Source organism: Hippoglossus stenolepis, chromosome 15 (assembly GCF_022539355.2).
Source record: "Hippoglossus stenolepis isolate QCI-W04-F060 chromosome 15, HSTE1.2, whole genome shotgun sequence".
Taxonomy (NCBI): domain Eukaryota; kingdom Metazoa; phylum Chordata; class Actinopteri; order Pleuronectiformes; family Pleuronectidae; genus Hippoglossus; species Hippoglossus stenolepis.
The window spans coordinates 24,563,172-24,575,104 of record NC_061497.1 but is presented as its reverse complement, the minus strand read 5'-3'; the positions used below and the strand labels follow the sequence as shown (position 1 = coordinate 24,575,104).

The following is an 11,933-nucleotide window of genomic DNA, read 5'->3' as shown; positions in this document are numbered from 1 at the left end:
AACAAAATCAAAAAGTACAAAACACGAACAAGGTTAAAAATACTAAAGTAAAAGACTGTTTATACATAAAAAATAACAAGTACCAACTGTACAAGGAGTCTCCTTCTTGCTTCTCACTTCTCTGACAACTAATTCTCAAAATGTCAAAAGCTCATTAATTTACTCCAGAACAATAAACATTGAAATACTTATTGTTCCATGTATTTTATAACAGAGATGATGATACATAAATGTTTAAAAACAGGATTACATAAAAAACCAAGGTAGTACTTGGTAAACTTTGAGTCCAGATCAAGGCTTGTGTTTCACTTTCGTTAACAAAGTGAGAAAGGAGTTCAACATTTTCACAGATTTCTCTGAGAATAATTCATGGATCTTGATGAAAATCTGGCATATTTATGGCGATGATATTGTAATTATAAGTGCAATATATATGATGTTTGTGTAATTTGGTGCCGATCTGAATAAAAATCCTGAGCTAGTGAATTTAAATGTGGTTTCATAAGGAGACTGTTGGGCCTTGGCAGAGGAATGGGACATTCTCGGTTTTCATCATTCCTATCAATAATGTTAACATTTTACTTTGAAAATTAGCTTTTCATCCAAACTGAAAACAAGTGTATTAAAGGATTTTGCTCAACACTTGTTTGATAAACGTGGAGGTCACGGGGGTGGGGGGGTTAGGGTCAATGCTCGGGTCTGAACATGAAAATAATCCAGTTTTAACAACTCAAGTTTAAATGGACTGAAAACATGTGACACTATGAAGACCAACACAAAAGTTATATGAAATCATTTTATTTCATGTTGTGGTGATTCCACACAGGGAGCTTTTCTTTAAAGTAAAACTAAAACGTTCCTGGAGGAACAGAAGAAGGCAGAAGTTACAGCTGCACATTAGACGACAATGATGCAACTTGAATTATATCCTTTTGAAATGTTTATGCCTAATGAAGTGAACTAGTTAACTTAGGATCAGGCTCATATCTGAAGCACACCTCCAGAACACATCAGTCTGACTCAGCCTTTTTTCTCCCCTCTCTCCATTCTTCTTCCTCTCTCATCACATCCCACCTCCCTTCATCCTCTTTCTGCTTCTTTCCTCCTGCACTCATCTCTTCCTACTCATATTCAGTCTGGTGCACACCTATTCTCCTTCTCTGTACCATCTGAGGCCTGTGATCAGCTCGGGACAGTTTTCTGTCTGAACCCGACTGAGCCAGAGAGAAACCTGGGCCTGATGTTTCCCCCAATTACAGGCAAAAAATCCAGCAGCCCAGCCAGCGTGTCTGAACCAACCTGCAGCCGACATCATCTCAAACTGTCCTGTCAGGTCCCGACGGACTTGGGGTGGGGAACAGACGGATGACATCTTTAACCTTCACCCCCTCAATATTCAACACATCAACTTCCATTAACACCTTTAAATGACAGGTTGCTGTAGCCTGATCCGATTGAAACAATCATAATTTTGACAGGATTCTATTCACTAAAGAAAAAGAGACAAACTGATGAGACTCTGACTTTTGGCCTGAACCTTACATTAAAGTCAAATGCTGGAAATGTTGGCATATGACAAGCAGCATGAGTTTAACAAGTCAATACATGTGTGTCAGGGTGAGACCTCAGCTTTGAGTCTCAGTCCACAGCACAGATGGTACAAGAACACAGGTCTGATGGTCTTATCTCTGAGCCCATAGATGAGAGAACTCAGACATCTGGGGAGCATGATGAGGAACACATATAAAGTATTCAGGATGATCACAAGTATTGGCCTCGTCACAATCTTTGAAATGGCTCCAATGACAGAGTTGTGTATAGTTGATAAGAGACTGAGGCCCAGCTGCACCAGATGCAGCAGCAGCGTGTTACGAGCTTTACGAGCTGAAGCTTTGTCTGTAGACGCTGACCTGGCTGCCACCATCACACCAATGTAGGTGCACGTGATCACTACAGTCGCTGATACAAACACAAAACAAGTGTAAGCTTTGTCATAATCATCAGACATCGGCCCAAGAAACAGGACAAGGGTTCCACAAAAGTCTTTCATCTGCAGAGTGCCCAGGCTTTCAAACGGGAAATCTAACAGCAACAGAACTCGGACGAGGACGTTCAGTGAACTAATGGCCCAAACCACGATGATGGCCAGTGCTGTGTTTGTGATGGTGATGATGGTAGCGTGTCGCAGCGGCTGGCACACAGCTACATATCTCTCCAGAGACATCACCACCAGAGTGAGAGGGGAGATTTCATTGGTGAAATTAGCGAGCATGACCAGAAGAGCACACACAGGATACGACAGCCGAGTTTTACAGAGAGCGAGTAGATACATTAACTGGCTCAGTGCCATCTGCATGGTGTCGGCAACAAGGAGGTTGTACAGGAGGATGTAACGAGAGGACTCACGAAACACTGCTTTACTCCTCAGGGTGAACAACATGGTGACATTAATGAGGAAGAAGATGCAGCAGGGCACAGATGTCACAGTGCCCATCATCACTCTCTCCAGAAACATCCAACCAGTAGTAATGTTGGCTTGAGCTGTACGGGACATCTCATAGAAGCATTTACCACATGAGAAGCTAGAACCTGTTGATGTAGCTGGAAAACAACAGCACAATAAATCTCTTCATCTGTCCCCTGTATTCTGAGAACAGTGGAAAAAACACAAAGAAGCTCGTTGAGTTGCATCCAAAACCCAAAAGCAGTCACATTTCCCTGTGCAGATCCTGAGCAGGTCAGTCAGTGTGTCTGTGTGTGAGCAGCTCTGCTGAGGGAACACGTTCCCACCGTCTGTATATCAGCTTCACACCAGTTCACGTGACTCGGACATGTGACCACGTTGTACACTTTTAATTTGGACAAGCAAATAAAGTGGTAGTAAACAGGACTTTACACAACTCAAGATGCTATGAGAATATTATAATTATTATTATTTTATTTTTTTATGATGAAATGGCATGTCACTGTTATTGGTTTGTACAAATTCATTTCACTTTTTAATATTTGATGTATGTTTCACTTTCTTCTGATGCTTTGTTTCCTCCTGGGGGATCTGAACCTTTCAGAAGGAACCTGCAAGGTGAAAACTGTTGCACTGATCTGAATATACCATCTGCATTTTTCTGAATTCCTGCAGCATCTATATCAATTTGAATTTAAATTAATTCAACAATCGAATTTGATAATTTTTGCAAAATGTTTTCTTTTCCCAGCAAACTCTCATAAGCGGCTAAGGGACATTCTCGGTTTTCATCATTCCTATCAATAATGTTAACATTTTACTTTGAAAATTAGCTTTTCATCCAAACTGAAAACAAGTGTATTAAAGGATTTTGCTCCTGGAACTATCCAGGGACGTGTCCGCTGCATCCTCTTCCCCTTGACTGTGCACGTTCACTGTGGAGACAAGCTGTTGCTTGGATTCATTAGACTAATGACTGATTGTGTTTTATTTACTTTAGCTGCATCTAATTCACATAAATCTCAGCCTTAAGATTTCAGAGTCAAATATTATCTTGACCAGTAGAAAGTAAAAAATCACTGACATTGGTCTGTGCTGGAGAATGAATGAACATAAAGGGATAAAACCTTTTTATAAACAGTCTATGGATGAAACACTTGTTTGATAAACGTGGAGGTCACGGGGGTGGGGGGGTTAGGGTCAATGCTCGGGTCTGAACATGAAAATAATCCAGTTTTAACAACTCAAGTTTAAATGGACTGAAAACATGTGACACTATGAAGACCAACACAAAAGTTATATGAAATCATTTTATTTCATGTTGTGGTGATTCCACACAGGGAGCTTTTCTTTAAAGTAAAACTAAAACGTTCCTGGAGGAACAGAAGAAGGCAGAAGTTACAGCTGCACATTAGACGACAATGATGCAACTTGAATTATATCCTTTTGAAATGTTTATGCCTAATGAAGTGAACTAGTTAACTTAGGATCAGGCTCATATCTGAAGCACACCTCCAGAACACATCAGTCTGACTCAGCCTTTTTTCTCCCCTCTCTCCATTCTTCTTCCTCTCTCATCACATCCCACCTCCCTTCATCCTCTTTCTGCTTCTTTCCTCCTGCACTCATCTCTTCCTACTCATATTCAGTCTGGTGCACACCTATTCTCCTTCTCTGTACCATCTGAGGCCTGTGGTCAGCTCGGGACAGTTTTCTGTCTGAACCCGACTGAGCCAGAGAGAAACCTGGGCCTGATGTTTCCCCCAATTACAGGCAAAAAATCCAGCAGCCCAGCCAGCGTGTCTGAACCAACCTGCAGCCGACATCATCTCAAACTGTCCTGTCAGGTCCCGACGGGTCCCGACGGACTTGGGGTGGGGAACAGACGGATGACATCTTTAACCTTCACCCCCCCTCAATATTCAACACATCAACTTCCATTAACACCTTTAAATGACAGGTTGCTGTAGCCTGATCCGATTGAAACAATCATAATTTTGACAGGATTCTATTCACTAAAGAAAAAGAGACAAACTGATGAGACTCTGACTTTTGGCCTGAACCTTACATTAAAGTCAAATGCTGGAAATGTTGGCATATGACAAGCAGCATGAGTTTAACAAGTCAATACATGTGTGTCAGGGTGAGACCTCAGCTTTGAGTCTCAGTCCACAGCACAGATGGTACAAGAACACAGGTCTGATGGTCTTATCTCTGAGCCCATAGATGAGAGAACTCAGACATCTGGGGAGCATGATGAGGAACACATATAAAGTATTCAGGATGATCAGAAATATTGGCCTTGTCACAATCTTTGAAATGGCTCCAATGACAGAGTTGTGTATAGTTGATAAGAGACTGAGGCCCAGCTGCACCAGATGCAGCAGCAGCGTGTTACGAGCTTTACGAGCTGAAGCTTTGTCTGTAGACGCTGACCTGGCTGCCACCATCACACCAATGTAGGTGCACGTGATCACTACAGTCGCTGATACAAACACAAAACAAGTGTAAGCTTTGTCATAATCATCAGACATCGGCCCAAGAAACAGGACAAGGGTTCCACAAAAGTCTTTCATCTGCAGAGTGCCCAGGCTTTCAAACGGGAAATCTAACAGCAACAGAACTCGGACGAGGACGTTCAGTGAACTAATGGCCCAAACCACGATGATGGCCAGTGCTGTGTTTGTGATGGTGATGATGGTAGCGTGTCGCAGCGGCTGGCACACAGCTACATATCTCTCCAGAGACATCACCACCAGAGTGAGAGGGGAGATTTCATTGGTGAAATTAGCGAGCATGACCAGAAGAGCACACACAGGATACGACAGCCGAGTTTTACAGAGAGCGAGTAGATACATTAACTGGCTCAGTGCCATCTGCATGGTGTCGGCAACAAGGAGGTTGTACAGGAGGATGTAACGAGAGGACTCACGAAACACTGCTTTACTCCTCAGGGTGAACAACATGGTGACATTAATGAGGAAGAAGATGCAGCAGGGCACAGAGGTCACAGTGCCCATCATCACTCTCTCCAGAAACATCCAACCAGTAGTAATGTTGGCTTGAGCTGTACGGGACATCTCAGAGAAGCATTTACCACATGAGAAGCTAGAACCTGTTGATGTAGCTGGAAAACAACAGCACAATAAATCTCTTCATCTGTCCCCTGTATTCTGAGAACAGTGGAAAAAACACAAAGAAGCTCGTTGAGTTGCATCCAAAACCCAAAAGCAGTCACATTTCCCTGTGCAGATCCTGAGCAGGTCAGTCAGTGTGTCTGTGTGTGAGCAGCTCTGCTGAGGGAACACGTTCCCACCGTCTGTATATCAGCTTCACACCAGTTCACGTGACTCGGACATGTGACCACGTTGTACACTTTTAATTTGGACAAGCAAATAAAGTGGTAGTAAACAGGACTTTACACAACTCAAGATGCTATGAGAATATTATAATTATTATTATTTTATTTTTTTATGATGAAATGGCATGTCACTGTTATTGGTTTGTACAAATTCATTTCACTTTTTAATATTTGATGTATGTTTCACTTTCTTCTGATGCTTTGTTTCCTCCTGGGGGATCTGAACCTTTCAGAAGGAACCTGCAAGGTGAAAACTGTTGCACTGATCTGAATATACCATCTGCATTGTTCTGAATTCCTGCAGCATCTATATCAATTTGAATTTAAATTAATTCAACAATCGAATTTGATAATTTTTGCAAAATGTTTTCTTTTTCCCTGCAAACTCTCATAAGCGGCGAAGGGAATAAGAGAAGGACAGCATGTGACACTCTGCTGTGAATAATTATAATGATATCTATTTACGGAGCGTTTCAAGCAATAAAAAAAAGTTGCAAAATCATTAGAATTAAAAGTTAATATTTATTCTTTTTCTAAGGACAGGAAGTGACTTCGTCCGCCGACCTGATCTCAGACGACAGATCCTTCCAGAGTCTTGAGGCCTCGACTGCAAACTGTCCCCTTTAGTTCTCTGCCTGGTCTGAGACAGATAACAGGCCTCCACGGAGGAGCTCACGATACAAGCTGCTGAGTCGGACACTGAAAGGTCAGATGTAGAGGAAAGAGAGACGCTTTGAAAAGTAATCAGTAAAATCTTAACATCAATTCTGCGAGGAGTCCGTGTGAAGAGGCTCAAACGATGTGATCACGACTCTTGGTTCACGTTAGAAGCAGCTGAGTTCTATAAAGCTTTCAGTCCATCTGTTGTAGTAAGTTAACAAGAAAGTTGCAATGATCCAGACGTGATGATCTCAGTGTCTTTAAAAGTTAGGACAGATTTCCAAGATAGTTAATAATGACATAACATAAAGAACTGCTCATCTGTGTAAGATGACAGGACATGAAAAAGTGTGGATCCTGACAAATACTATCTTTGTTGTCATTTCTGAAAGAACTTTAATGGAATCAAATGTGTTGGGGACAGACTGAGGCACAGAAAAGCATTTAGGACATAAATATGATATATATATATATAATATTAACCTGTTTTCAGGACATGTCACATGTAATTTACCACAACATCTCTCTTTGGAGGACGAGACAATCACAAACCATAATTCACTCAAATTCAGCTGCTATTTGGATTTATTTATACTGGTTGTTGTGTTGTATTAAGTAATAAAGTACATGACATTATATTAATATTTGTGTGGATGCCCAGAGTCTGAATGTTGTCCATTAAAACATACATATTACAGTCAAACAGTCAAACAGCACTAAGTGTTAAAACACGGGGTTTGTTGGTGGAGCTGTGGGGAGACATGAAATAAAGTACAAGCTTGTTTTAGTCAGTGTCTTTCTATCAGATGCTAAAACACAGCAAAGTGAATGAGGAGACTTTACAAGGCTGAGACCTTAGTGTTGACCTGAAGGACTTTCAGTCGACAGCAGAGATAAAACATGAGAGCAGGTCTGATGGTCTTATCTCTGATGCCATAGATGAGAGAACTCAGACATCTGGGGAAAATGAAAATGCAAACATAAAGAACATTTTGCAGGCGCACAAATACTAATCTTTGTACACTTCTGGAAACAGCTGTGAGGATTGGGTTGTAGAGGGTGGAGGAGAGACTGAGGCCCAGCTGCACCAGATGCAGCAGCAGCGTGTTACGAGCTTTACGAGCTGAAGCTTTGTCTGTAGACGCTGACCTGGCTGCCACCATCACACCAATGTAGGTGCACGTGATCACTACAGTCGCTGATACAAACACAAAACAAGTGTAAGCTTTGTCATGATCATCAGACACGAGCCCGATCAACATGGCTATGTCCGAGCAAAAGTCTTTCATCTGCAGAGTGTCCAGGTCTTCAAACGGGAAATCTAACAGCAACAGAACTCGGACGAGGATGTTCAGTGAACTAATGGCCCAAACCACGATGATGGCCAGTGCTGTGTTTGTGATGGTGATGATGGTAGCGTGTCGCAGCGGCTGGCACACAGCTACATATCTCTCCAGAGACATCACCACCAGAGTGAGAGGGGAGACTTCATTGGTGAGTTTAGCGAGCATGACCAGAAGACCACACACAGGATACGACAGCCGAGTTCTACAGACAGCGAGTAGATACATTAACTGGCTCAGTGTCATCTGCATGGTGTCGGCAACAAGGAGGTTGTACAGGAGGATGTAACGAGAGGACTCACGAAACACTGCTTTACTCCTCAGGGTGAACAACATGGTGACATTAATGAAGAAGAAGATGCAGCAGGGCACAGAGGTCACACTGGAGAACAACAGTCTCTCCAGTAAACCCTGATACTGAGCTCCAGCTGTGACATTGTTCAGAGAGAGATTTGCACTCAACATTTTAGTACAGCATCAAAGACATGAACCTGTTAAAGTCAAAGCAGCAGTAACACAGATTTCTTCTCGCTCGTATTCCCACAACAGTAACGATGTGCTGTCAGCAGAGACGCCTGAACAGGGTCGAGGCTTCTCTGGTTTCCATGTGAGCAGAGCTTGTCTGCAGGGTCCTTCTGTCCTCACACTGTATATGAAGTCTCACATCACGTGACACCAGCAACTGGCTGACATCTTCTGCATAATCTCTCCACTGTTCTCCAGCAACCTGGTCATGTGATTTCTTAGAAGAACATCTATCTCCCTGGCGAAATTATGGTGGGGGCATTAAATTCACAATGAGCATGTCCCTTTAGTTCACAAAGACATGGACATCCAGTCTGTCCTCAAGGTCTGTGTGCCAATGACTTTAAATAAAGATGGACTACAGCACAGCTTCCAAAAGTGAAAAACATGTTGATCAGCTCACAAGTGTTCATGTCTTTGATCGGCTCGGCTTTGATCAGTTATTTGATGATATAAAAACGGTTGAAATGTCATGATTGACAGCTGACAAAATAGTTTGAGCGTGTATCAGCTCCACGGCTCCACTGCACAGACTCACAAACCACAAGACGTCATTGATGTGTATAAAGTTACTAGTGTCCAAACTCGTGTGTTCAGCTATGAGCACCTCTCATTGGCTGAGTCCTCCTGGCTGTCAGATCAAAGTTATTCTACAGATCATATAAACCTAAACTCAGGCATCACACAGACAAGTAGCCTTTGGGTTGATTCATAGCATAGCATAGCATAGCATAGCATAGCATAGCATAGCCCCGGCTCAATGCCACTCCCACCCGGCTCAATGCCACTCCCACTAGCATCACTTTGCCTTAACTTGATGATTATATACAATCCACATTACATTCTAACACTTGGCTGCTGAGATCACCAGTGAGCTACAGACAGTTACCTTCACCAGTGAGCTACAGACAGTTACCTTCACCAGTGAGCTACAGACAGTTACCTTCACCAGTGAGTTACAGACAGTTACCTTCACCAGTGAGCTACAGACAGTTACCTTCACCAGTGAGCTACAGACAGTTACCTTCTCCAGTGAGCTACAGACAGTTACCTTCACCAGTGAGTTACAGACAGTTACCTTCTCCAGTGAGTTACAGACAGTTACCTTCACCAGTGAGCTACAGACAGTTACCTTCACCAGTGAGCTACAGACAGTTACCTTCACCAGTGAGCTACAGACAGTTACCTTCACCAGTGAGTTACAGACAGTTACCTTCACCAGTGAGCTACAGACAGTTACCTTCACCAGTGAGTTACAGACAGTTACCTTCACCAGTGAGTTACAGACAGTTACCTTCACCAGTGAGTTACAGACAGTTACCTTCACCAGTGAGCTACAGACAGTTACCTTCACCAGTGAGTTACAGACAGTTACCTTCACCAGTGAGTTACAGACAGTTACCTTCACCAGTGAGCTACAGACAGTTACCTTCACCAGTGAGTTACAGACAGTTACCTTCACCAGTGAGTTACAGACAGTTACCTTCACCAGTGAGCTACAGACAGTTACCTTCACCAGTGAGCTACAGACAGTTACCTTCACCAGTGAGTTACAGACAGTTACCTTCACCAGTGAGCTACAGACAGTTACCTCCACCAGTGAGCTACAGACAGTTACCTTCACCAGTGAGCTACAGACAGTTACCTTCACCAGTGAGTTACAGACAGTTACCTTCACCAGTGAGTTACAGACAGTTACCTTCACCAGTGAGCTACAGACAGTTACCTTCACCAGTGAGCTACAGACAGTTACCTTCACCAGTGAGCTACAGACAGTTACCTTCACCAGTGAGCTACAGACAGTTACCTTCACCAGTGAGCTACAGACAGTTACCTTCACCAGTGAGCTACAGACAGTTACCTTCACCAGTGAGTTACAGACAGTTACCTTCACCAGTGAGCTACAGACAGTTACCTTCACCAGTGAGCTACAGACAGTTACCTTCACCAGTGAGTTACAGACAGTTACCTTCAGCAGTGAGTTACAGACAGTTACCTTCACCAGTGAGCTACAGACAGTTACCTTCACCAGTGAGTTACAGACAGTTACCTTCACCAGTGAGTTACAGACAGTTACCTTCACCAGTGAGTTACAGACAGTTACCTTCACCAGTGAGTTACAGACAGTTACCTTCACCAGTGAGCTACAGACAGTTACCTTCACCAGTGAGCTACAGACAGTTACCTTCACCAGTGAGTTACAGACAGTTACCTTCACCAGTGAGTTACAGACAGTTACCTTCAGCAGTGAGTTACAGACAGTTACCTTCACCAGTGAGCTACAGACAGTTACCTTCACCAGTGAGTTACAGACAGTTACCTTCACCAGTGAGCTACAGACAGTTACCTTCACCAGTGAGCTACAGACAGTTACCTTCACCAGTGAGTTACAGACAGTTACCTTCACCAGTGAGCTACAGACAGTTACCTTCAGCAGTGAGCTACAGACAGTTACCTTCACCAGTGAGTTACAGACAGTTACCTTCACCAGTGAGCTACAGACAGTTACTTCGTATCTCTCAGACAGAGAAAGGTTCTATTCTTGGTCCCATTTTATTTTCCCTGTACCTGCTCCCAATAGGAAATGTCGTCAGCCATTTTAATGGGATATCGTATCGTTGCTATGCCGATGGTTTTTTAAACCAGACAATGTCAGCTGCTTAGTGTGTAACTGTGGTGCGGCTGTGGCTGAGGGGGTAGAGCGGCCGTCCTCCAACCAGAAGTCCGGTGGTCCGATCCTCAGTCTTCCCCATCTGCATGCCGAAGTGTCCTTTGGCAAGATACTCAACCCCTGAAATGGCCCCTCGTAGATGTTGAATACACTAATCGTAAGTTGCGTCGGCTAAATGACATGTGATGTAACTGCCATCAGAGAAATGATGTCATTTAACTTCCTTCAGCTAAATTCAAATAAAACAGAAATAATACTTTTCAGTCCCGATCAGCAGGTGAACTTCTACCATCTCCCCGTCGCCTGGCAACCAATATGAAAACAACAGGTGTCACATTCCATCCAAACAGAATTTTAAAACACACGTTAATGAAATCATTAAACCTACTTCCATCTATGAAATAGTTCCTAAATGAAATCAGTTCTATCTCCCCTGTCTTTTCCCGTCTGGACTTTTGTAATGTTCTTTATACATTAGTCGCCCCTCAGTAAATCTGTGTGAAGTATATTTAACGACACGCACCAGGGAGAAAACGGTCAGGTGTTCCTCTCTGTTGTTGTTAAACTTTAAACTTAGAAAACACTTCCATTCTTTCAAAGTCTGGTCAAATGAAACTTCAAATGTTTCAGATGTACAAGTTTTGGATTCAGACATTGAAGACTGAAGTTAAGTTTTCTGTGTTTGCTGTCGACTTTGTTTGTGCTTGTTAAACTTCGATCCCCTCTGATGATCACCCAGAGGAATCATTAATCATGTCAATATTTACTGAAAGAATTAGGTTTAGAATATTTAATGTGTCTAAATGAGATATCTGGGGAAAGGTCTATTCAGGGATTTCTTTCCGTGACACCCCTGAGTATTTACAGCTGCTGACAAACAACATTACAACCTGTGAGCTGAGGAAACTT

General features: G+C 42.8%; 3 protein-coding genes across 3 annotated transcripts; all 3 read right to left on the bottom strand.

The window, feature by feature from the left end:
* Window positions 1-1,612: 1,612 nt before the first annotated feature.
* On the bottom strand, window positions 1,613-2,554 carry LOC124854899 (odorant receptor 131-2-like). The gene has a single exon (XM_047343589.1). It carries the CDS (start codon window positions 2,552-2,554, stop codon window positions 1,613-1,615), a length of 942 nt encoding a protein of 313 aa, XP_047199545.1.
* Window positions 2,555-4,602: 2,048 nt separating this feature from the next.
* Window positions 4,603-5,544, bottom strand: LOC124854898 (odorant receptor 131-2-like). Its single transcript, XM_047343588.1, has one exon. It carries the CDS (start codon window positions 5,542-5,544, stop codon window positions 4,603-4,605), a length of 942 nt encoding a protein of 313 aa, XP_047199544.1.
* Window positions 5,545-7,324: 1,780 nt separating this feature from the next.
* On the bottom strand, window positions 7,325-8,293 carry LOC124854897 (odorant receptor 131-2-like). Its single transcript, XM_047343587.1, has one exon. It carries the CDS (start codon window positions 8,291-8,293, stop codon window positions 7,325-7,327), a length of 969 nt encoding a protein of 322 aa, XP_047199543.1.
* Between the last annotated feature and the right edge of the window lie 3,640 nt (window positions 8,294-11,933).

Excerpts from the sequence above, each read along its gene's own strand:
- LOC124854898 (XM_047343588.1), bottom strand. The coding sequence starts at position 5,544 with ATGTCCCGTACAGCTCAAGCCAACATTACTACTGGTTGGATGTTTCTG.
- LOC124854897 (XM_047343587.1), bottom strand. The coding sequence starts at position 8,293 with ATGTTGAGTGCAAATCTCTCTCTGAACAATGTCACAGCTGGAGCTCAG.
- LOC124854899 (XM_047343589.1), bottom strand. The coding sequence starts at position 2,554 with ATGTCCCGTACAGCTCAAGCCAACATTACTACTGGTTGGATGTTTCTG.